Raw genomic sequence first — 27,488 nt, 5'->3', positions numbered from 1 at the left:
TTATTCTTATCAGACTGTTTTATAATTTAGAGACAACCATTAAGCAAAGTACTGTAGCTGTTCACATGCAATCTAATAATTAAGTCTCAGGGTGGTTGAAATGGTATGAAATAGTAAATAGTTTACTGATAGCACATTATGTTCAAATTGGGTAATCTTCCATTTTACCTTCGTGTTCCATTAACAAAGGCTGATCTACTGCTACGATCACAATCCACCAATGATTCTGAAGGAGACAACTGTAAACTACGAAGAAGGAGATTGTCATTTGAAAGTGAAGGAGACAGAGGTAATTCATTCCATTTCTAGAGTTTAAATGTAAAGCACGTGGTTATTAGCTCTTCTAACTTAAAAGCTTGATTATTATACTTCTGATTTCAAGAGTAAATTTCATTCAGGCTCTAGAAGGGTGGATCCTTTACTTTTTCCCATAGCTAATAATCTGGTTTCTGGTTTCTGATTGATAGTCCTCAACAATGTCACTCAGCAAAGCCATCTGATATCTATAAGGACATCACAGATAAAGAAACAGAGTGGATTGTTTTAAAACAAAGGAAGCCAATTAATAACGGTTGACTGACTGACTATACCTGACCTTTCTGAGCAAAGTGTTCTGAAAGGAGGACTCTCATTTCCAGTCAAGAGCTCAGTCCTCCCACGTGGCTCACATGCACATATGACGTGGATGAAGGCCATATTTGTTAGTCCTCGTTATTCTCAAATTCTGTGGTACTTGCCACTTCTTATCCTCACTGGGTTTATCTGCCTCTTTGACTGTTCTTTACGTTTTACTCATATATTCAACAAATATCGATTTGACATTTCACATTTTCAAAGAGCTACTCAATATTCTAAGAAGTAAACTGTGTAAAACATCCCTCATCTCCCCTAGGGAAGGAGATGGACACACCCTCAAATAGCAAGTGCTATAACAGGAATAGGCACACCTCAGTGGGAAACCAGGTGAGGGTGCATTTAATCGTGCCTGGACGGATGGGAGAAGGCCTTGCTGAGGAAGCCCCCCCTCTTGCCCCACGCTGATCTAACATTCTAGTCTTCTCATTCTTCAGCTCACAGTAACATCTTTCACATGAACCAATTCCCCTCTTTTTCTTGAATATTATTTTCTTGGCATCTTCCTGTTTTTCTCTTACTGCCACTAATTCCCTGAAAAGAATTTTAGGATCATTATCTTCTTCCCTAGTTTTAGTTGTTAGAGTTCCTCAAGGCATGATGTCCTAGGTCCTCTGTTCTTCACAGTCTGTATCATACTCTCCCTGGGTGATTTATGCCCATCATTTAATTATATCCTCACATAGGAGTCATACTTATCTACATCTTAATCCCACACCACCTGAGCTTCAATCTCACATATCCAACTGCCTATTAAACCATTACTTGAAACCTCAGAGGCAGCTCAGACTCACCACGTCTTAAATTGAACTCATGCTGCTCCCTGGAAACCTGCCTCCCCTTTAGTTTCCATGCCTTTCTAAACCCTGCCACCAACTAATCAATTGCACAAGTCGGGTATATAGAAGCCAACCTTTTCGCAACCTCCCCAGCAACTCTGACAACAAGTCTTGATGTTGCCACCTCCAATCAATCTCCATTTAGTCTTCAAATTAGGTCTCCTTTTGGTTCACTTTTCTCCACCTCCTTGGCTGCAATTCTGGAACAAGCTACCATAATATACCACTTGGAATATTGAAACAGCCTTCCAACTCACCTTCCCACATGTAGCTTGCCCATCTCTCATCTATTCCACACTGAACCATTGGTGATTTTTTTTTTTTTCTTAATGCGGTTATTCACATATTCAAAGCCCTCTAAGGACTTCTCATTCCCCAAATCTTTAATAAGGTGGGTCTATGCCTACCTCTTTAGTCTTAACCTCATACCATCTTTCCCTTAACTAACCCCTTGAGCTCCTCTACTTCCCCTATCAGTTTATCTCCTCTGTAGCATTTCCTCTAGTTGTACTTCTAGGTTTATTTGTATCATTATTTAATGAATGTTATCTGCCTCCAGATCATAAACTCCATGGAGGTGGGAAATATTTGATCCCTTGCAGCTTTAGCACTTGCTGCAGAGTGGATGCTCAACAAATATCTGTAGAAAGAATGAATGAAATAGAATTTGAACATCTTCCTTTTGGTGCTCTTCCTCCTTTTGCCTTCTTAATTCAAGTTCTTTTTTGACTCGTTTCTCTCTTCCATAAATCCTCTCCCTAGGGGAAATCATCTACTAGCTTTAGCTTGTTCTACATTCAAGTGAACCAAACTGTCCTCTTCCATGTAAATCGTTTCTGTGTTTTGGCTTATATCATTCCGTTAATTAGAATTTGCCTCCCTGTCCTCAAACACACACATACACGTGTGCGCAGGCACACACAACCATGCAACACCACTGTTGCATCCACTAAAATTACATTTCTTTATCAAGCTCAATCTCCAATGATATATTCAATGTGAACTGTTTCTTGATGTCCTCAAATATAAATGTTCTTTCTCTTATGAATTATTGAAACACGTCTCGTGATATTGTTAAAATCTGCCCTGTACAATGGTTATTGGTTTATTTTTCCTTTTTCTCTGCCAAAGTGTAGATTCCTTTAACAAAGAATGTTTGATAAATATTTGTTGAATTGGGCTCATCATTGAATTCTCGGGCCAATTGCAGAACAATAAACCACTCATAGATAATTGATAAATTTTTTTCTACAATGTCTTCATTATTCTCTTGGTGGCTTTTTCTAAAATCAGAACCACTACTATTAAGCCATTCTTTCACAGAATTAATCTAAGTCCCTGATCCTGAAGTTAATCTCTTATTTTTATTTCACTGGAAATGAAGCACAGGTTAAGAATGTTGCCTATATAACAATGTCCTCCATACAGTTAAAGATTTATTAAATCTTTCAATCTTATTCAGTTTCCTCTTTCTCAAGATAATCTAATGTTTTTATCTCCTGATAAGGCCCTGAGAGCATGTCACAATTTATATTGTGCTCATACAACTAGACATTTTTGTTGATTTTGAAAACTTTTCCTTTAATCACAGGCTTAGTCTAAAAGAACAATTTTATATAAAGTGTAGATGTTAAAAGATTTGCTCACCTGTAGCTTTTTGAAGTTTCCTGGTGTGCCAGCGAGTTACTGTGAGTTGGTCAATATGAAAACACGATTAACTCCAGTTAGCCAGAGCCTAAGAGCCTATTCCCAAGTCTTCAGGATTCCAGGGTGTTTCAGGCAAGTGTAATATTTGCTGAAAGAAATTTAGTCCCTGTCACTCCAATCTAATGCTCTTAAGGTGACGATTCATTCTATAGTTCTTGATGTAGAATCAACATCTAGGAGAAAAACACATATAAGTGTAAAAAAATGGAACTTTCAAGGGATCATTGATGCTAAATATGTGGATACATAAACTGAAATCTTCCTGCAAAATATACTAATTATTTTATCATTAGTTTATTGCTCATATGAAAGGAAACCTTGAAGGCAGACATCCACAGTGCTGATGTCTGTGAATCAGACACAGAGGCATCAGGAACCAGAGGGAAGACTACGTGCTTGGGCACTGGAGGCAGACAGAGTTCGAGTTCTGCAGCACCACTCACCGCCTACTCAACAGCACACTGGAACTTTCTGGGCTTCAGTCATCAGCTGCCCAACACCCCCCTACCAATCATGCCTACCGCATGGTGCTAAAGAGCTCACATTCAGAAAGATATATTTTAAAAAGAAGTGATTTGTAGAGACTCTGGCAAGATGACTTGAACAAAATAGATATTTAACATAATGAATTTGTTGATGAAGGTGGTTTGTTTTCATGAGCTTCATTTACTTTTTTTTTTTTTTTTTTTTTGAGGAAAAAACCCATTTCCCTAGAGGAGGTAGTTATGAGTTCAGGTACAAATCTGCGGACACTTTATATATTTTGAGGGCATCTTCAAGTAGTTCTCTTTCCTTCCCAAAATTCAGGCACGGAGGTGCTCAGGACCTCCTGATATGACTAGGACCATCACAGGAAGAGGTGCCATAGGTCCTGAGCTGAAAGCATTTAATAAAATGTTATCGTGACAGAAAGAGAAAAATAATAATGCTACTTCAGTGACCGTTCAGTGGTCATGAGCATTGTTAAGATGGCTGGGCATAAGAGAAGGAAATGAGGAAAATTCTAGAAAATAGTCTCTATTTAAGTGCTCTTCAAAGTTAGATTGTACTTATTTCAGTGTGTGCCAAAATGATCCATTGGGTCATGGTAACAAAAATCCTTTTAAAACTGTATGTTGTGTATATTTTATAGTATATGGAATATATTAATAAAATGGCATGTATAATGACACAAGAGATATATGTATGTATATATGTTCTGTATATTATAAAATATGCAGATATGTGTGTATATATCAATACATGCCATCATACACATATACACACGTATGCATTGTTACTGATAGAGCTTGTACGATCAACTCTGGAGTATTCTGCTCAACTCTTTCTGTGGACAGAAAATACGGTATCAAAGTAGCTAGTAATGGCTGATTAGGGGCCAGTGATTTTCTCACACCGAATAATCCAATGAGGGCGAAAACCTAACAGCCTCAAATCAATCACGCATTCATTTGGTGCCCATTGTCACTGAGAACCCACTGTGTGCTGGTGCTCCTAGAGTTTTTTTAATCTTTATTTCCACTTTATTTAGTTTTTAAAAGTTTATCTCTACTTTTTAGAGAAAATTCTCCATTAGTTAAAGAGGAAACAAATAGAAATTTCTTATAAATTGTAGTTAATGTCTACATACCTATCCTCTTCAATTTTTGTAATATTTTCTAGATAATTTGTCAGGAAGGATAAAGATTTTATAGAATTCTACAGAAGTTAGGTTTTTCTAGTGAGAAGAAGAAAAGAACTTGGAAAAGGAAACTTTTTATTCTCACTGGTTTTAGTGCTTGGAAGCTCCTCAAACGTTGTGAAAAATCATGAAGTAGAGTCTCTGCTGATGTTATACATTTTAAGAGAAGTTTCATCGATATATAGAGAAATTGCATCATTATATATCTGGGTTTTTTTTAACTACAAGATAAAGATCACCTGAGGTTGTTGCATTAACATACAGAAAACATGGGACAGCAAGTACAAAAGTCTCCCAAAAGAACAGATTTGGAAGATTCCTTGCCTCTTATTCCTAATTAGACCTCTGCATAAGTATTGAACCCCCTCTTCTGACCATCCCTTCTCTATACTTTTTCCGCACTTCTTTTTCCAAAAACATAAAATTCAAGACCAAAGTAGTCAAATAGCCTTAATTAAATAGTACTTGGAGAATTTAATGAGTCAAAAAGAAAATAGATGTTCTTAGCAAAAGTTAAAGAATGCTGAGTTTGTCCTTCCTAATCTAGAAATATTTTTACTCTCTTGATTTCCAAAGCCTAGAAAACAATTCTCAGAGCTCAGAAAACCCTATTACTACTGGTAAAAGATTATCACAGTAAAGAAACTGCCAAGCACAGAAACAAACAAAAAAAAAGACAAAACAAAAACAAATGCAAGAGAAAAATAATTAAAACTGTTAAAGATGTGCCTGTACCAGCTAAAGGGATAGACATCAAGAAAGAATGTTCAGCATCTTCTTTCCACTGGGCTTAGATGGTTCTGTATATACAAGAACCATCTGACAAACAATGGATTCTGACAAACTGGAATCTGTTCTAAAGAGATATATACATCCTAAGAGTAGGGAAGAGAAACCGAAATTTACTCATTTCCCTATCCATAGAATTTTTATTAAAATGAGCACTTCTATATATTAATATATCTAACTGGAAAAATCTAATGTTCCAGAAAATAAAGCAGAAATGTCTTGAGCTCATTATACTTTGCATTTCAAAGGATAGCAGTAAACATCATCTCTTTGTAATATTGATTTAATGATTTTGCATTGTCTTCCAAAAGTCAGTAAGTTTTTAAAGTGTTTCCTCAAAATAAAATAACTTCTATGAAAATTACTGAAGGGGTAAATATATACACTGACAAGCTTAGTTTTATAAAATAAGAATCAATTCTAACTTTATTAAATTAATCCTGTAAATATGTTGGTATTATATTTTGGTATCTCTTTAGAAGATCTTCCCCAATAACAAATAATGATTAGCTTTTTCTTGTCCATTTTAGCGATGTATAAACGCATCTTTTGATTTTTTTCAGCTTTATTGAGCTATAATTGAAAAATAAAAGTTGTATATATATTTATGGTATACTATATATATATATATATGTATACACACACACACACACATGCACACACACATTGTGAAATGATTACTACAATCAAGCTAATTAACATACCCCATTACCTCACATAGTTAACTTTGTGTGTGTGTGTGTGTGTGTAGAGAATACTTAAGATTTACTCTCTTAGCAATTTTCAAGTATATAATTCATTAACTATAGTCACCATGCTGTACAATAAAACTCCGGAATTTATTCATTCTGCATATCTGAAACTTTGTATTCTTTGACCAATATTTCCTCTAATTCATCTTTTCTTTATTTTAACTTTTAAAGGCATTTAATCTTATATTTGTATAGAAAAATAATCACTTGGTCCTCATTTAATATCCTTTAAAGCTATAGTGGGCCCAAGGTACTTGATCTCAAATGAAGAAATTTATTTTACACTCCAATTTTCCAAGGCATCTGGCTGGAAATTATTTAGCTTATCTCTAAATTGTCACCAGTGGGAAATCTAAACCTCACATGATGAGAGAGCACCTTTAAATGCCTCTCTTTGACCAAAGGTTTTGTCTCCCTGTTGGGTCGGACAAATAAAAATGATAATTAATCTGAAAGACAGACTCCATGAAAGATGAAGTGAGAACAAATGTTTGTTCCCTGTTTTTTGAAGTGAAAGGACTTTATATTATCATTCCTAAGTTGAATGGGTCAGCTACTCCATCAGGACACCTTTATTCTATGGTCTTGAATTCATTCTGAACCCAGAGAGATGTCCAGATGACAAATCACAAATGCTTTAAAATCATGTCCTGTGAGAAAAGGGGAGGAGATGAACTGTCAGCCTATAGAAACAAGAGAGGAAAAAAAGACTTTTCAGTTTTGTGAATCAGAAAGTAAATTTGAGGTTTAATTAAACAGGCAAAAATTCTTCTTTGTAAAATGATGGTGATAGAAGTGGTTATGCAATCTCACTTCTAGCAAAGGGAAAAATGTAAAACTTCCTTAGATTACTGCCCTCAGAATATTATTTCTATGTAGAATATAAATAGCATTAAGAAAAAAATAGCACCTAATACTATTTAATGTCTACCAAATAATTCAGTTAAACTTGGAAAAGGCAGAAATGGAACAGTCCATCAAAATTTAGAAGTATCTGGAGGCTAATTATAATGCATTTCAGCTGCCCAATTTCATGTACGTATTACATCAGCACATCAGCCAATTTCCAGTCAAAGCCCGAACACTTTCCATTTGTAATCCACAAATAGATTGTCATTTCAACTTTCATTTTGAATGGCAGAAAAATGAAGCTTTAATTTATCTAGTATGGAATGGAAAAATGTTGTTTCAGAGGCTGCATCAAAGCAACCATTCATATGGCCAGGATGATAGTCTGGCAGCAACGAACACAGAAATATAAAGGTTGGGTTGTTCTCATTCCAAATTGGAAAAATTTAAAGATACCAAACTTTTTCTTCTTCTTTTACCTGATTCTGCCTTTACTTGGAATTTTTTCTAAAGGATTTAGGGCTTACACATATGGAGTAATATGTTTCATTTTACCATAGAACTAAATAATAGTAATTCTTCATTCAATAGATTTTGGAATATTTGTCCTGAACTGAAATAAACAAGTAATAATTCAACTTAGCAATAATATGATAAGTGGTGAGTCTTATTCCTAAGCATCCAAAAATCAAGCCATAAGGTAGTAAAACAAGACTGAGCCCTGAAGCAGTAGGTGGAATAGAACATTCTACCACGTATAAGGATTTTAAAATCTACAGAGAACCCCCAAGACCTCTCAAGCCAAAGAGACAAAATGGTTTATTAATTTGTGATAACCTCCATTATAAATGTCCATGTTAGCATCACCCATACTTAGATTGGAGGCATATGTATTAATGGTTAATTCAGTTCACATTTAATTCTGCTGGGAAAGGCTCCATGAAAGTGTTGAGAAGGAAAGCATATTTGGGAAAATGAGAATCCTGAGCTGATTCAAATCCCACTGGTGCCCAAGTTAGGGACTACAAAAAGGTTTACTTAGGAGGAACAAACTGATGAAATTCACTAAGCAGGTATGAGGATAATTTGGAGAAGGGAAGCTATTTTTTTTCACATTATTAGCCCAAATTTTGTAAATATTATTTTTTCAGGAATAAGATGATATGTTCAAAAGGTGGAAAACATTGATCAAATTTTCAGAGGGCTTTGGGGAAGGGGAGAAGATAAAGACAAAGAAAGTATGGAGGAAGATGAAGAATGAAGTTTAGAGATTTAAGGAGGACTGTGCCAATGACACTGAAGAGAAAAGAAATTTTGTATAAAGAGCTGATCTAAATATTTATAACCAATTATATTAGCAATTTAGTGGAGACATATAAGTAACACTGAGTAATCACTGATGTCTATAATGCTGGAGATTGGAAAGTTCTGTGGTTTTCTCACTAATGATGAAATCGCTGAGCAAATGTGAAATCTTATAGAAAATAAATCAAGCAATCTGCTTTTGCTAGATTTAACTTTAATTGACAGAACATAAACTCCTGAATAACAATTTCACATAAAGCTGATTTTTAAACTCTATCCGTTTTTACCTTAGGCTGCTTTCTGGCTTCTCATATTTTAAATTATGATTTTATTTAAAAAAATAAAGGGGAAAAATCTTTGTTGAATTTCTATGCCATATGGGAATTTTTGAAAACAGTTGGAAGTTTCTCTGGAGTGGCCTTCAATCGGTTCATTTGGCCTTCTATAAATAAACAAGTAAGCACACCCAGGCGTAGAGTAGATGGGGACACTGTCTTCACCATTTCTCCAGAAAATGATATACCTTCTGGAGTTTTGCTAGTTAGTTATTAGCAGGAGCCAGATGGAGAATTATACTGTCTCCCCAGGACTCTAATAGAAACAAGTTCTGGGATTTGTCTCTTTGAGTTTTTCCTACTGAAATATGTTCTAACACAACCTTCAGGGCTGAAATTATCCTGACATTTCAGTATGAAACAGCCAATATGCACTACCAGCTTTAATGTAATTAGGTAAACCTACCTTAATTACTGTATTTAAGCTTTATTTTTTTGTAATATGCTACACAACCAAACTGCCTGGAATGTCAAGGCCATTACATGCATTGTAGGCTGAAATTCAGCCTGCCGGCCTGCCCAACAAGAAGGCTTCTGATATTGACCTCTGCAATGTGTGAAAAGCTGCAACAGATGATAGGGCATGGAGGTTAAAAACAAACAAATAACAAGCTGCACGGTGGTGATATTTTAAAATTGGGACACATTTTTCCTTGTCTTTTTAATTTCTCTAAAGAGATAGTGCACCAGATTCTAAGAATATAAATGATGTTGAGCACATATAAAGAAGTTTAAGTTATCCTACAGTTTTTCTCTGAGGCATTATTAATTGTAAATATTCTTTCCATTTTGAAATGAATAATTTATTACAATGAGATAATCTAATAATTCTTGAATTAAAAAAATAAAGTCTCCAAGTAGCCACATTTTCAATAGCAAAAAGGTAGTTTATATATAGCTACAGTATGATATACACACAGTAGTATAATATACACCCAGTCTCTCATTTGATTATCCACTATAAAATAACTTTTTTTGATAGATTTTGGCAAAGAAAACAGTACAAATGATCCTGAAGACTCTGCGGATACCATAAGACATTATCGGAGTTCCAAAAAACACTTTGAAGAGAAAAAAAGCAGATCGTCATCTTTCATCTCCTCCATTGATGATGAACAGAAGCCGCTTTTCTCAGGAATAGTGGATTCTTCTCCTGGAATGAGGAAAGCATCGGGGCTCAACTTTGAAGACACTGTGCCCAACTCAGGAAGAATTCACATAGATAAAAGAAGTCACTCTTGCAAAGGTAATCAAGACTCAGGAATCAGGTCGTCTCTCTTCAGCACTAATCATAAAATGGTGACTTTTCACAAATTAAGAACTGTAGTAATACATGCTAATCTAATCTTTTACAATTTCATGAAATGTTTGCAAAGAGTTCAGATCTCAGATCATCTACCAACTGTTTGCACTATTCTGGAACAAGCAGTAATTATTCTCAGACAATGATAGCATGGGAGTTTTTTGTGGCCAACCAGAGTTAACACAATGCCAGGTAGAAAACTGTGGGAAAGTCTACAGTGAGTCAGTGGGGAAAGAGGAACAATGAGTATTTTAAGAGAGCTAACCAACTGATTCTTTATATGTATCTACAGTGTTATAGTATGAAATGCCAATGCAATCACACTATAATACATGCCAAAGAGAATTTAATTTTACTGGGAATATGAGAAAAAGTGGAGAAATGCCCTGAAATAAAGTATGCTCTTGATCTAACTCATTTGTTTTAACATCCCTACCAAAAGGAATACCCAAATGTCTGGGTTTTGTTGTAGAAAATATGCATGAGTTGGGTAATAATGCCTAATTAATATATGCAGATTTGATGCTAAAGGATAGAAAACTCAGGAAAACTTGAAGAACTGTTACATGGAAGAACAACTATTATAGCATCTGTACATCTAGCTATAAAGCAGTACCAATAACAGGTGTGTGTCAGACTGCTGGGGTTCTAAGCCCATTTCTATCATTGCTCCTTTATGTTTTTGGGTAAGTGACTTGACCAAACCCACTAAGACTCAGTTTGTGCATGTTTAAAATAGGAATAAGATTATCTAACCAACTAGTGGGTTGTGGTTATTAAACAAGATGATGTGTAAATTACTTTCTCAGAAATAAAATCCCCAATTTGTTTAATATTTTCTCACAGGTTTTATTTTCCAACCCTTTAATCATTTAATGTATCCCTGGATATATAAAAATGTAAAGATTCAGAAGGCATAGCAAAACATCAAAAGAATATAACAAAAATGAAGGAAAAATAGATGCTCTTGGCCTAGCAGGATAGCAAAATTATGGCACATTAAGTTAATGTTACTTATCATCATCACCATTATCCCAAAGGATCATATCCAACAACAAAAGCTTTATTGAATCTAAAATGTTTAGGCTTTATATTTTTCCAGACTTGTTTTCCCTATCATGTAAAATCAGCTTTTTTCATAACCCCACAATGAAGTAAGCTAAGAATATATGCAAGTGTTCTCCAGACAATCTAAAATCTTGATGAAGTGAATGAAAATAGTACCTCATTTATCACAATGGAAGAATGGAATATTAAATGTGATTACCAAATGTCCCATTTTAGTTATTTATGAAAATGGATTCTGGGAAGTACTAAAAATAGAAACAGGTTGTATCATGGAAATCAGAAGTTCTGAAGAGCTTGCTGAACCATGTCTACTATCTCCAAAAGTCAGCGTAATGTGGGCCTGATTTAAAAAAAGGTGTTGTTGTTTTTTCCTCTTGATCCTTAGACTCTCAAGTGACAAGTTATTAAAAATATATTTTGGAAATTTTATTTGACTTTATAGAGGCTCTCACTAACAATGAATTCTCATGTCCTTCATCATACATTTTTCTTTGTCACTTCTTCCAATTATTTTTAATTAGCTATTCCACATATACAATAAAAACTAGTATTCTAACAATTTTAATATCTACAAATTTTATTTTTAAAAAGGTACAAGGCAATCCCAATTTAAATAATAAAAAATTATCTTGAAAATGTGTAGCTAAATATGCATGTCAGTTGAATAAATCTGATAGATGTCAATCAATGAGACATATAATAACCTGGTTAATTAATATCATTAACCAAAGAGAATTCTAAAACTTCATGCACTGCAAATTTCATTCCTGCTTTAAAGGTGAAGTACTGTGTAATGTTCAAGAACATGCTCTGTTTGAACCACTAAATCCCCACAAATTTTAGTTTCATCATCAATAGGAAATGTCACTCACTCATATTCCTGAGATTTTGCATGCTGAATCCAACAAAGGAGAACATTTAGGTGCAGCTAAAAAAACAAAACAAAACACAACAAAAAAACCACACAAATTAAAAGGGCTCTGATCCCACTTTGAGGTCAAAAGCTGACTCTAGCGAAAATGTGTACCCGGAGCAATGTGAAAGCTTATTTTCTGTTCATCCATTTCCAGAAATGTGTCTTGCAACTATAGCAACATTTTCCAAGGCAACCAAGTGCAGATTCTTTCTGAACTATATTTAGAAAGTGTCTACAAGGATGTTCATTTGAATAAGACCACTAACCAGGATTTCCCCCTTTGAACTCCTCATTTTCTAAATTGCTGTTAAAACAAGCTAATCACATATCTCCAGATTTTAATAAAAGACTAAATTATAATCATAGAAGCCTCTGTCTTCTATGTATACATTTTATTCATTTCTGCTAAGATAATAATTTTTTTCTTGAGCTCTGAAGAAAAAAATATAATCCTCCAAAATTTGTTGCGTGTGATTCACCATTGTCATTTAAAAATCAACTTATTATATACGATTCGGAAATGAGAGAGAGTTTAAACACAAGCAGAAATCCTATAAGCTTTCTTGGCACAGAACTCATGAATGCAATATATAACTTCAATCCTATTAGTTCTTGTTATCTTCTCGAAAGAAAGTTTCCTACATTAACTGGCTTGCAGGAGACTAGACAGGAACAGGCATCAGCATCACCAAACTCTGTCCTTACGTATTCTGAACATCTGTGTGGCATTGCTGGCCCACAGTTGAAAACCTAGTTTACTAAGATATTATGTTATGGTTTTGTATTTTAAATAGGTTCAAGTGTCTGTGGATAATAAATCATACTTCTCAGTGAAAATCTGCTGATAAATTTCTTAAAACTCCAGCAATATCATTTTTATTTGTTCCTTTACATTCGGTCATGTTTGGTAAAATATCAAAAGAAATGATAAACTTTAAAAAATGAAACAAAACACTAGGATCCTATGGAGTAAGGAAGCCATAATCAGGAAAAGCCTTTCTGGAAGTCACAGCAAGCTCTCTGAGATCTGTTAGCTGGTCCCCCCGAATAAGGAACTCTGATCTTGTATTTTTCTAATGTCTTGGAATATACTAATTCCTTTGTTACAGCCTTACCCTACTTAGGCAGAAATTTTTCGTGCCTCATTAGAGAAATTTCTGTGTATTTAATGGTAATAGATACTGAGTAAGAGAAAAAACATGAAGAAAGAATACACAAATTTTCTCTTCTACTTGGAAAAAGGAGATACGTTTGAGCCACCTGACTGTACTTTTGTAGAAACAGTAAGAAAGGAAGGAACTTTGAGAAGTCCTGTGGTTGGTCCTGCTCTCTGTTTCTAAAATCATAGCTAATCCCACCCAATTCAGTTACGTTCTATGTAATTTTCTAAAATAGCCAAGGATGTAAATTCCATAACTTTACATAATAACTTTTCTCAGTGTTTAATCATAGCTACTTGTCAAGTTTTTTTTTAAAGTCTATCAAACCAAAATCATTTTCCATAATTCGAATCTATTTCCATGTGAAAATGCGGACCAGCTTCAGATAGTTGCCCTCCTACCAGCCCTCCCAATGAGAAAAAAATGTTTCTTCTTCTTTGTCTCTGAAATAAACTCCCAACTCCAGTGGTATTTTTTCATAGGTTTTATTTTCCAACCCTTTAATCATTTTGTAGAGGTTAAGAAAGCACAGGAAAAACATCAGAAGTATTTGACAAAAATGAGGAGGAAAGTAGGATATATTTGTCCCCAAATATTGACAGCTTGAAAATATAGTTTATAGGAAAAACAGTAAATTAAAATAAGCTCAGAAAATGAATTTCTGTATGAAAAATGACCACAATCCTGCTAGACTTAATTCTTCAAGTTCAGGGCCTATGTCTCCTTCATTTTTAATTCCTCCATATTTAGCAGCATGTCTGGCACATAGGAGACACTTAGAACCTTTGAAAAGTAGATTTGAACAGATAAGCAATTTGTTTTAAAGTAGAGTAACATAATAATATTCAAAATAAAAAGAGCCACAAAAAATGTTAGAAAGCAATGTGTTATTATATTAAAGGACACCACAGAAGGGGCTAGAAGGAAGGGTAAAAACTTGAAACAGTAGCTTGGGACTAGAGGACTTTTAAGACTCTTTCCATCTTTAACGGTTTATAGCTTCTTGGCTCTACTCTGAACTGGGTTGGCCTAACCCAATGCCCCTTAAGATCAGCACTTCCCCCAAGGATACCCCTTGGGCCCATTCTGAGTCACCAAGCATGCAAATTATTCTGGGGAAAGGAGCCCTAGAAATCTTAAACCCCAGGTAAAGCAGTACAAACATAAAGTACTGTTGTCTCCCAAATATAAAAGCACAAAATCACTGCTCTCTAATTAGTTTTGGTTAGGCCCTCCATATGTTCTCTTAGAACAAACAAAAAGACAACCAAATCCTAATCAAAACTCATGACCTGCTAAATGTTTTCATTTGCATAGAAATGGTCGTGGGAGGTCAGGGGGCTCTGTGAGATCATTTGGATGAGATCTGCCACCAACTGGTTGGGGACCCTGGACGTGTCCCTGACTCTTTTGGGTCTCTGTCTCTCCCTCAATACTCCGAGATCCCTTCCAGCCTGTCGCGTGGCTATCTGTGTGTTCTTGATACACAGGAGCAACCAGGGAAGTTGACGTCCATCTTGCTATTTTCCACAGATATCACTGACATGCGAAGCTGGGAACGAGAAAATGCCCAGACTCGGCCTGAAGAGTCCAGTCCTTCAGCACTTCCACGAGCTGCCTGGGGAGTCTCTGAAACCGAAAGTGACCTCACCTACGGGGAAGTGGAGCAAAGATTAGATTTGCTTCAAGAACAACTTAACAGGTATAAGCAGTGGTGGGGCAAAAAGACAATATAACCCAAGACCTTAGATGGCTCCAGCCTTACTCATTATAAATGGCAAATCCTCTTGCCATAAACCTATGTTTTCCTTACGTATTACTTTTTTAAAATAAGACTAGGACCAGATGCAGTGGGTCACACCTGTAATCCCAGCACTTTGGGAGGCTGAGGCAGGAGGAGTGCTTGAGGCCGGGAGTTCAAGACCAGCCTGGGCAACACAGTGAGACTCCGTCTCCAAAAAAAAAATGAAAACAGCCAGGTGTGATGGGGCACCTGTAGTCCTAGCTATGCAGGAGGAACACTTGAGCCCGGGAGTTTGAGGTTACAGTTAGCTATGATTGTGCCACTGCACTCCAACTCCAGCGACAGTGAGACCGTGTCTCTAAAAAAATAAGAATAAATAAAATAAGACTAGAAGTTGACAGAATTATTAATTTGTGTTGCAAGGAGCATTTATTTTGAACACTTCATACTTCTGGCAGCATAAATTCTATTTTTTCTTCACTTGTAGTACGATTAGTATTTCACTAGCACTGGCTATCTTAGAAAATGCCTTTTTTTCCCTCAAATTAATTCATATTTAACTTGTTAAATAACACCCCTCCTCTTTTAATCCTCCTTTTACACTTTTTGGATGTTTCTAGTAATTTAGTTGTGTGTTATGGAATTTTAAAAATACCAACAAAGTAATTTAAACTTTTATTCAGTCAACTTGTGAAAAATATAATTGAATCAAAAATTACACAGAGTTAAATCCCAGATCCTCTTCATTTTTCCTTCTCCTTAGACCTAGACCATTTAATATTAGGAACAAATTTTGGTTTTAGGGAGGAGGTAAACTTTTCACCTGAGTCTGCATGGTTTCTTTAAAATTAAATTGGTCAAAAAGATTCAGGAAAAAATATACGAGTGAGTATGCTATAGCTGTTTTAGTTGTGTTTCATTTGGGAATTTGCTTGATTCAATAGTACTCTTCAAGTACACCACCAAGCGTGGTATCCCCGCAGTCACAGACGGAAAGCTGTACAACTAAATGAAAATACTCAAATCACAAAACTTATTAAATCAATTTAAAACACACAATGAGAAAAGAGGGAAACCAGATGGAGTAATTAACACATTTCAAATAAGCGCAAGTGTGGTATTAACGAAAGGACCACATTACCTGAATCCTGACTTACACAATGTTCATACGTTTGCTGCAGCGGCTTCCCTGCCTATAGTGTGGCTAGAAGACCCAGAGTTGGGATTTGCACAAGTAAGTCCACAGACAGAAAAAATCTCCTGCGCCAATGGCACACACACTTGCTCCATCACAGAGATGCAAGGCCTAGTACACGGAGGCACAGCAGTCGCTCTTCAATTAGCCTGTTCAATAGCCATGGTTTTATTGGCCTTTTGTAGGTAGAGCATATGGACAGCCAGATTGAGACAATACTGGGTGTCACCAGTGGGTGACCAAATTTGAGAGTGACAGTTGTCCATTCAGAGACGACATGAGATTAATTTGTCCTTTCCATCTTTTCTTGTGTATAAGCAACACTCTCATTTGTTACATCATATTTTTATTCCATCTTTGGTATGCCTTTCACTAGTATGTTGTCTGTTTTTAATACACCTTATGAATTCTGCCATTTCCAACAAGCTACTTGCTTACTCGTCTACACTTAACACATCTATGAGTTTGCCTATACCACATTAACTACTGATTACTATCTGTGCTTCATACGTTTTGTGCTTTTTGTCCACGCCATTTTTTTTGTTATTGAAAAAGTGAGTAAATGAAAGGGCGAGTGACGGGGCAGCCATGATTCCTGTAGCACAGTACTAGCACTGTACTTGCAATCGGTTAGCCCAGGTAAGTCTTAACTCCACACTTATTGACTTCAGGATTACTGGGTCCAGTCATTTAAACTTCCCTAGCCTCAGTTTCCTGCTTTGACTCATCCCTATATGCAATGCTGTTGTAAGGACTAAAACAACATACGTGGAGACTATCCATGCTTTACAAAATGGAAGATGTACTTGTAGCTAGGTAAAATTTGATTAACAACAAACTTCACTTCTGTTACTGGTGTTCATCTGAGTGTATTTTACTACTTTACATATATTTCCTGGTTTGGATCTTTCTCTCGGACTAAAATTGAGATTTTAGTGTACCTTTGCTGCTCTGTCATGGGTACCAATCATTGCTGCTGGGATAAGCCAAAGAGTGCTGAACACAATTGTTTTCAGTATGTCCAGGGGCTGAAAGTATAAACTTTTAAGGACACATTCATCTAGGACCCATTTGGCCTGCAACCACATAAGGGTAATAATAATTGTTATTCCTATTTTATTACATTAGTACACTATGATTACTATCGTGTAAAACTTCCCCACAGCACGGGTGCGATTAAATCTCTTTTGACATGTTCCTACATCTGTGTGTGCTTTCTGAAGACGTTTTGAATTGCTGTGAAAGTTGTCAAAATAAAAATGGAGTCCGTAATGTTAGAAAAACCCTGACAAATAGAGCTGGGGAAGTCTATGAAAAGAGGGGTTCTCATGCTTATATGCCCCCCAAAACTATCACAAATCTCTGCAAAAACCACAACTTTGCACACAGGCCATTGCAACCTTACACAAAAAATACTTCTGCAAGGACATCTGCCCAGCAACTGCCTCAGACCTCAGACTGGCATCACCCTTGTCATTGATCTTTGTAGCCAAGAATACTCAGTTCAAAACAATTGTGTAATCCTCCTCATTTTTCCCTTTAAACCCTTTTCCTTCCTTTACCTCCCTGAATGCAAATATGGTTTACTATGGCACATGTATTCGCCTTGCAATGCCCTGTTTCTGAGTAAACGTCACCTTCTTTTAGAGAGCCTCTCTCTGTTACTCAGGTTGACACTATCACCAATATTACTTCTCCTTTGACTATTTTTTCTAATTACCTCTGATATTTTCACATTTTATTGCCTAACTCAGTTTTGCTTAATTTTATTTAAAATCCAAAAGTCCATTTTTACTGTAATGCCATCTCCAGCAACCTCTTTCCTTGACTTTACACTGGAAGATAAAAGTATGGAAAATAAGTCTGAAGACAGCAGCTCAACTCAGACTTACACATTGCAGAGTGAAAATCCTGGGACACTTTCTAGAGTTGAGTCTACCCTGTTTGGCTTTGGCATTTGTGAGTTCCTACTCCACTTGTATCATTCAAATACACATATTAAGTACACAATGCAATAAAAACAAATATAAATGGTCTCTCTTGAACGGTCCTTGCTGCTGCTGCTTTTCTGCCTTGATGGCCAATTAAATTATACATAGGGTTAAAGGTTTACATAAGAAATGTTTTTATAGATTTATATATTATGCCTGCAGATAGAATATTTAAGGAAATCATTAACACTTGATCGTACAGCAGTGCTTCTTAAGCTTTAATGTGCATTCAAATCACTGGGGACCTTGTTAAAATGTAGATTCTAAGTCAGTAGGTCTGGAATTGGCCAAGATTCCACATTCTAACAAGCTTCCAGCAATACTCAACGCGGTCTAAGGACCACACTTTGAGTAGGAAGTCCTAGAAAATGTAAAAACTGTTAGTAATGACTCTTTTTGTTGCAGAACACTCAGAGCAATTTATTTGTATGCCTCTAATATGGCATGGAGCACTTGCTTCGCCTAGGGTTACAGTTATTTATGCACTTCCTATATTTTCCCTTCCTAAGTGGTCAGCTCCCATCAGCACTGTGAGATCAGATTCCACAGTTCTTCCCTCACATTCCTACCTAACACTGTGCCTGCCTGGTACATTGCGGGTCCTTGAATGAGTGAATGAAAATATTCATTTTACACAGCTTTATAGCTATGTTGACAAAAAAGTTTTAAAACTGTGTTATTTCCTGTTTTAAAGACCAAGTGGATTTTTTTTTAATTTTCTGTAATTCCTCTTGAGTAAAGCAGGTTATTTAATCTCAGTAGAATAGTACATTCTAATTAAGTCAGTAGACCTTAGTCATAAAACATGAAAATACAACCCTATACATAGTAAAGAAGCTTCTCACTAATGCCCCCCTTTGTTGAACTACTCATGATATCAAACCACCAATTAATAAAACGAAATTAAGTATTTGAAACTACTGCAGGAAGGGAGACTGCATCTGCATATAGTCTAGTGATGTCTCAGAAGGGGAAGTGAGAAGTAGAATATTTATAGGTTTTTGGAGTCTGGGCCTGCCAAGGTGGGGAGCTGATTGGAATTGGGCAAAGTTCATGACACAGTACTTCAGGATTGACACAGTGAATTCTGGATCTTGAAGCAAGTTTTGATAGATAAATAAAGTTTGATTAAGAAGTTATTGTTCAGATGAGCAGAATGCTGTCTTTAATGAGTTGATTTGTAGAAATTTCCTGAAGTAGTAAAGTTATTTATTGATTGTCTTATTCTTCCCAGGCTAAGTTTTCCTGGAACAAACAGCTAAGTCATGTTGACAGAGGTGGGCTGTGCTCTTACCTAAGCTATATTGATACAAACAGTCTCTATTCCCACCCTGGGCCAGCCACTTCCCCTGCACATGACGTTGGTGAGTGCCCAAGTCCCACTCATGGCACCATGTTGCAATTACTGACATACAGATGCTAAAGCCTCAGCTTCCAGTAGATTTCCCTCATAGACATCATTCAAACAGGTGAAATCCATGATAAAGAGATCCTATTTCTCAGAGACAGCTGCTATTTGACAAAGGTTTTATAGGACTCAAAAGTATCATAATTATTGACTCTCTACCGGGTCTCAACTACCCTGTTGATGAAGCTTTTATTCCAATATTTCACATTCAGTGTAATAAACATCTTTAACTTCTCTTCGGGGGCTCAGAGGAAAAAGTAATTCTGAATGGGTTAAATAAGGGAAGATTTTTGGGTGCTGATGAAATTTAAGCTGGGCCTTGAACAGAGAAAGGAAAAAACTGATGCATAACAATAAAACAATGGATCTGCTCAGTTTGGTTCAGGGGTGAGAACTTTCCATGTTGGGTGGCCACATTAATTAAGCTGTCATCAAATAAGGCCATATTCAAGAAACTTCAATTAGACATACTTAAAAATGTACATTATTTTATAAAAATCTAACTACTATGTTCTTAATAACTTCAAAAAAACGAAAACTACTTGTTAATTTTAAAGTTAACTACACTTTTAATGACTTTGTTGTATCTGCTTTTTGTTGGAAAGCATTTGAATATTTGGTTGCAGCATGGAGTTCCATAGTTTCAGCTGATCCTCTAGATGGGTATCAGTCATTTGTGACCTAAGGGCATCTTGATTTGGGTTAGGAAGGAGAATGTAGATCCACAGCAATAAGTAGCTGAAAAGCAAGAAAGCATTTTGGGGGCATGTTGCTGATGGCATGGGTATTCTACTGCATTTTTCCATATTCCAGTTGGATGTTTCTTAGCACCAAACAATGACTTTAAAATGTCATCTACTGAGAGCTCAATCAATTCCATCTGTAGTTCCTTAGGTGCCTTAGTGATATCAACTAGGTGAGGCTGAAATGCTAATTTGAGTGTGATGTCATGATTCTCAGTCAGTGAAACTTTCATTGTGTTCTCCAATTAATAGATCTATAACAGCTGTGTATTCTTCAAATGATTCACATATATCATCTTGCTCATCAATGACCTTTGCTAACTGGGGAAAATGTTCATGCAAAATTTCCTTTTGAAGAAGACATGGTTTGGGGGGGAAAAAAGATAGCTTTTTTCGAAATGCTTGAATTTTTTGCCACATATCATACATAGCCTTAGTTTTACCTTGCAAAGAAATATTCAAGTTGTTTTGCTTTGACATGATATCACACAGAAATGTTGCATTTCTATAGAAATCTTCTAATTCACATTGCTGATTCTTTTCTTCATAAAATGTAACTATCTATTCTCTTAGAGATAAAATGTTGGCTAACCCTGTCCCTGCAATAGCTGATGCAGGTTAGAATGATAAGGTAAATCCACACTGAATACCTCATCTTTCAACTTTAGCATATTAGGAAACTGAGGATGCCATGTTGCATTTGCAAGAATACAGTTAACAATACTTATAACTTGTTGCAAAGTGCCACTTAAAATAGTAGCTTCAGTACACAGATTTTGTTGATTCAAGACACAATGAAGGTGCACTTCCTGTACATAGACTCACTAAATTTACCAAATTCAGTCCAACTTCACAACATTTATCTTGAAAGTTGTTGAAGATATCTATACCTTGTGTTCTGTTCACAAGAGTGCTCATAGAGAGTAACTCTTAGTAGCAAAGAAAATCTTCTATTATGAACGGAATGAAGAATAAAACCTATGCTGAGTCAGCAGTATCAGTTGATTTATCCAAAATAATTAAATAATATATATTTTCCTTTTGACGTATTGCATGAATTTGTTCTGTTAAGCTGAGGGCTAATTCATGCTGCCAATCAGTTATGGTTCTCCTCGAAAGAAGCAGTTTTTTGTACTTCGAAACGTTATCAAGGTCTAAGCATCCTGCAACTTTGACAATTCATTCTTTCATTTCTACATCACTGAATGGCTTCACTTTTTCCCCTGAGTATATGAGTATATAAGCTACTTTATAAGTTGCTTCAGTGACATTATTTCCAGGTCTTATTGCTACTTGAAAGAATTGTCTTTGCTTTTGCTTTTCATTTTTAAATTGCTGCAATATAACCATTTGCACCTCTCCCTCTAATTTAAAACATTTGTGGTCCTTATGAGTGTTATAATGCTGATGAGCAGTGAATTTCTTTAATGTTGATATTGCAGTGTCACAAAGCAAGCAAATCATCTTATCTTTAGCAAAAACAAGATAATATTACAATTCCCAATCCTCATTAAAAAATCGATTTTCTTCCTTCAGCGTTCTCTTGGTCTTCTTTGACATAAAAAAATTCTGTGGAGCTGTGTAACTATTCACAACTTTCACTTCAAACAGAAACATAGTGTACCATTGTCAACAGCTGATAACAGACAGGTGAACTCAACCCCATAAACTCTCTCCAGCCAGCCTCGTGTGGTAGTGGTGCCAGTCACCTGGGGGAAGTTAGAACTAAACCATGAGCATTAGAAGCCATAGGTTTAGCCCTATGGCTTACTAATGTTCTAATGTGCCGGTCAATCTGGGAGGATTATTTTGTTGAAACTTATTTTATTTTTTGGTATTTTAAATATGTTCATTTTAAAAATAAAATGATAATATAAAAGATGACCAAAAATGTATTAATAAAAATAAAAGGATTTGTTCTGTAAAATTTGGATTTAGTCAAAAGGCAGCACTTAAAGACCTAGAAGGCCACATGTGGCCTTAAGGCCACAGGTTCCCCACCCCTGGTTTAGTTGGTACCATAAAAATTAGATCAAACCTTAAGGTAACAAGTAGATAAATAAAACAGTTGATAACTCAATTTTTCCCTTTTCTGTGTGTGTTTTTGGCATTTGCAAAAATGACATGTCCAAAGCCATGTAAAATTTATAGCTATTGCTTTAGAAAGCACTAAGTTATCTGGCTATATTTACTAACGACAGAAAATCTGTAAGAATAATGTTATTGTGATTCTTAGAAGGAAGACTTGGAGTGTTAATATCAAAACCTAAAAAGGACAAAATGATCTTTACTTGTGTTTTCCAGGTTTATTATGTTTTCTATCAAATCAAAGGCTAATTTCTCTCCACTTTGAATTCCACAAATATAGCACGTATTTAATTGGGCAAAACTAGTTCTATGATTTTAACATTTGTGGTAAGATTTACTTTTTCTTTGCATTATTTTATTCAGAGGCAAAACAGTAAGCACAAATAATTGAAGAGTTAGAGGAATTTTCTAAAGAGGCATATGGTCCAAATTTTCAGCTCTTATGTCCACAAAATTCCCTCTGTATGTACTGTTCTTGTTAACACATGCAAACGAAGGGAATCTGACCGATAATATTTTGCTATGTTCCCTTAAATTTTAATTTAAAATGAGAATGAGATTAATAGGCCAGTTGGCTATTTGTGAGTTTTGGGGGAGAAATGGTCAGACTGGTATTTTGTGGGCCAGATGGGTCATAGAAGCAAGTGAACTTTTAAGTTTGGTCTGTGTCTTAAATATCAAAGGCCCTGACCTGTAGATGAAAAAGGAATTTAGCATTTAACAGCATTAATCATTAAAAAAATAATACAATGAATAATATACAATACTTAATATTGAATAGGAAAGAGACAGGGTAAAATAATAGTAATATAAACTTAAAACACATAAGAAATTATCCTAGGATGCTGCAATTATATAAGAAAGATGCTACCAATCTATTTTTTAAAGAGTAAATAAAATGTTTTCCAGAAACAGTAAAAACTAATTTAAAAAGAAAGACAATTACTGATTACCAATAGATTTTTGGTGTGTTTCATATTTTGAAATCAATAAAGGCTAATAAAACAAAGTCTATTCCATTCATCTGCTTTTCTGTTAATTCCTAATATGAGCAGAAAAGCAAAGATCTTTATCAGAATCATTAGTAAGACACAGAACCTATCGGTCAGGAAAGAATCTCTGTGCTCCCTCTCCTGTCCTTCTTGTTTAAAGCAGGGTAATAATTCTGCTGCTAGTAGTGCTGAAATTTTCCCAGATGTGCTTGCAATCTTGGACTATTTTAGGACTGTCTTTCCCTACCTCTTTCTGTCCTGCAGACTTGAATCCCAAATGACAGCTGACATCCAGACCATCTTACAGTTGCTGCAGAAACAAACCACAGTGGTCCCTCCAGCTTACAGTATGGTAACTGCAGGAGCGGAGTATCAGAGACCCATCCTGCGCCTGATGAGAACCAGTCGTCCTGTAGCATCTATCAAGACTGACAGGAGTTTCAGCCCTTCCTCACAAGTGAGTGTAGATATTGTACAACCAAGAGTGTCTCCCAAAGTGTGTTTCCAGGGACCACCTGAATCAGAATCACCTGGAGTGCTGCGGAAAATACAGATTTCTGTCTCTATCTCTGTGTCTACTTAATTAAAATTTCTGGAAATGGGCCCTGTAGGCTGCATTTTAAACAAGCTCTCCACTGATTCTTATGCTCATCTAAAGTTTGAGAACAATGAACATAGAAGAATGATTTTAAACACTAGCACTTTTTTTTAAGAAAAAGTTTTTTTCAAAAATCAACCTACATAAATTTATATGCAGTAGAACTTTAAAATCTAAGGAATAATCTGGGTCCAAAAAGTGCTTCAGAGAAAAATCTGTAATTTGCTGCAGTGGCCAAATCTGGGAGAGGTCTCAGGAAGGAAGGGGAGGAGGAATAGCACTTGGCCAGATTAGACTTGAGATTCAAATGCCATCAGACCAGTAATCTCTTCGGTGCCCCACCCATCACCAGAGAGCTGTATTTTTTTTTTTTAACCTGCATGATAAACATGATAAGAGAAGGAACTCAAAGTGTCCTTTATTCTGCCTCTGAAGCCCTCTAAGGGAAGCCTTTGGAACTATGTGAACATGAATAGTTTGGCTTCCTTGGAATTCTACTTTGGGAATTAGTCTTAATTACTTAAATATTATGGCCAAATCGACCCTCTGAACAATGATTTAAATAAGGATTTCTAGAACAGTCTTGTAAAACTTTTTTTAGATATTTTGGAGTTTAGTGCAAAATGTTCCGGGAAATGAAACTATTAGGTCATTAAATATGAAATGTCCGATTTCGAATCAAAAGTTTAGTTTATTATATCTCAAACAAGAAGCAGTACAATTAATCAAAGTATGTGCCTAAACTATTGACACAGTTTTGCCATCTTAACGGTAGCTTGTTTATGCCGGCAGCGAAGAAGCCTGGAGAGCCAGTGGTGATGAAATCGCGAAAGGCATTTTCCACAGCTTGTTGAGAACTGAATATTTTTCCTTGCAAGAAGTGGTCCAAAGCCTGGAAGAAATGGTCGTCAATTGGTTCAAGGTCTGGTGAATACAGTGGATGACAGAGAATTTTCAAGTCCAGCCTCTGTAGTTTGAGCAGCAGCAGCAGCAGCAGCAGCAGCATTGTTTCTGCAACATGTGGTCAGCATTGTCTTGCAAGAGAATTGGCCTGTCTCTATTGACCAATCTCAGCTGCTTAATCACTAGCATCCTCATCATTTTGTCCAATTGGTTGCAACAGACATCTGCTGTAATCGATGGACCAGGTTTCATGAAGCTGTAGTGGATAATACCAGCGCTGGACCAACAAACACACACCAGTAGCTTTCTTTGATGAATATTCAGCTGTGGACTGTGTTCTGGCGCTTCATCTTTATCCAGCCATTGTGAAGCTTGCGATTGTCAAAAAGAATCCATTTTTCATCACATGTAACAACACAGTGTAGAAATTGTTCGCCTTTATGTCATGACAGCAAAGAAAGGCAAGCTTTGAGACGATTTCTCTTCTGACACTTAATTCATGTGGAACCCATCTATCCAGCTTCTTTGCCTTGCCCGTTTGTTACAAATGGTCCAATGTTGTTGGAATAGTAACGTCAATTCTTGCTGCTAATTCACACATAGGTTGAGATGGATTCACTTCCACTACAGCTTTCAGTTCATCATTATCCACCTTGGTCTCAGGTCACCCACATGGCTCATTTTCAAGATTAAAATCACCAGAACAGAACTTCTGAAACCATCAATGTACTGTGCATTCATTAGCCACATCCTTCCCAAACACTTCCTTGATATTTCGAGCTGTCTACGCAGCATTGGTTCCATAATGGAACTCATATTTGAAAATAACATGAATTTTCGACTCATTCATGGTTTCACAAAAATTGCTCTAAAAAAAATTTAAAGATAATCACAAACCAAACCATGCCTTTGAAAGAATGAGGTTGTACCTTCAGGATAAAAATAAAACAAGAAATGTCAAAGTGAAATGTCAGAGATATCAATGTCAAACTTAGTACTTAAGGAAATCGGACATGTCATACTTAATAGCCTAATACCTTAGTAAAAGGAGGTAATATGCCAGAAGGAAAATAATATGATATTTCTAAAATTTAAAAGTAGAAATTAATTTATCTTTAGCCAGTTTTGAATGGCTTGGAAACATGTAAAACCAAATATTTTGTTCTTTGTTTTCAGTGGATTTAAATAATATTATCTGACTAGAAAAGGGTGATTATGTTTCCTTTCTTCTTTCTTTTCTTTCCTCCTTATACCCCTTAGTCATCAAGCGACCACATTTTCTCATCCCAGTTGTATCTTGAAATTTAAATTAAAACTTATCTGGAAAACTCAATGTGAAATAATAATCTGATTTTAAAAATCTGGCTTCAGGGTGAAATAAAAGTTCTTGGAATGGTTGTTTAGGATTATCTAAACTGATAACTGATCTGATAATTGGTCTCTAATGTCTTGACTCATCGTAGGAGGGAAATGTTTGCTAACCACTAATAAAATACAGATTAAGGGGGAAAGAAAATACATTCAGATTTCATGAGTGTAATTTTCAATGACTATCAATATGAATTATAAAAACCTGTTTTCTTCTCTTTCTATCAGTGTCCTGAATTTCTAGACCTTGAAAAATCTAAACTTAAATCCAAAGAATCCCTCTCAAGTGGGGTGCATCTGAACACAGCTTCAGAAGACAACTTGACTTCACTTTTAAAACAAGACAGTGATCTCTCTTTAGAGCTTCACCCTCAGCAAAGAAAAACTTGCCTTCATCCAATTAGGCACCCTTCTTTGCCAGAGTCATCCCTAAGCACTGTAGGAATCTTGGGTCTTCATAGGCATGTTTCTGATCCTGGTCTTCCTGGGAAATAATCATTTTGTACTATTTACTCCACATACAATGTAAGTGCTTTTAATGGCTGTTTTCCTTTTTGTATTTAAATCCTCTCTACTTGACTCAGGGGCTCACAAGGTACCATTATATGCAAAAGTACTGTATATTTTCCTAAATTGAAGCTTGTAAGGTAATATTGAGCAGTTAGGATGTAAATATACATAAGAACTTTCGGTTCCAAATGTTAAAACTGCCAGCATCTCAAGGCACCTTATTTTTTATTTTTATTTTTTAAATCATGTGCATGTTAGGAAACTCCAATTTCTCTTGCATGGAGACTCCTATTTATTGCTTTTCCTAAACCAGTATTTTGTTATGAAAATGCCTTCCAAGCAAATAAGAAACCAAGGGATAAAACTGTTCATGAACGCAACTCAGATTCAGATGATCCTCAACTCATGGAAGTTCAGAGGGATAAAGAGAACTTAGTCACTTTTGAGAACAGATATCCTTCTCTACCGAGATGTTTATAGTTAATTACATTCCCTTCTCCACACTGAAAAAAACCCACAAAGTTTAAGAGTTATAAATCTCAGACAGTATAGGAAGCCATCTCCAAATATACGAATATAGGCTGACATTAACGAGAACAAAAGGTCTTTCT

General features: G+C 35.8%; 1 protein-coding gene across 1 annotated transcript in view; it reads left to right on the top strand.

The window, feature by feature from the left end:
• The window catches only part of KCNH7 (potassium channel, voltage gated eag related subfamily H, member 7), a 554,351-nt gene extending 527,067 nt beyond the window's left edge, over positions 1–27,284 (top strand). Inside the window, exons 12-16 of the mRNA XM_012655830.1 lie at positions 190–289; positions 9,885–10,136; positions 14,871–15,039; positions 23,763–23,955; positions 26,596–27,284. Coding sequence (XP_012511284.1) covers positions 190–289; positions 9,885–10,136; positions 14,871–15,039; positions 23,763–23,955; positions 26,596–26,862 — 981 coding nt within the window. The 3' untranslated portion in view covers positions 26,863–27,284. The remainder of the gene's footprint in view (positions 1–189; positions 290–9,884; positions 10,137–14,870; positions 15,040–23,762; positions 23,956–26,595) is intronic.
• Positions 27,285–27,488: the final 204 nt, after the last annotated feature.

The sequence above is a fragment of the Propithecus coquereli genome, unplaced genomic scaffold (genome assembly GCF_000956105.1).
Source record: "Propithecus coquereli isolate 6110/MARCELLA unplaced genomic scaffold, Pcoq_1.0 Scaffold49, whole genome shotgun sequence".
NCBI lineage: Eukaryota > Metazoa > Chordata > Mammalia > Primates > Indriidae > Propithecus > Propithecus coquereli.
This window is presented reverse-complemented; position numbering and strand designations above follow the sequence as displayed.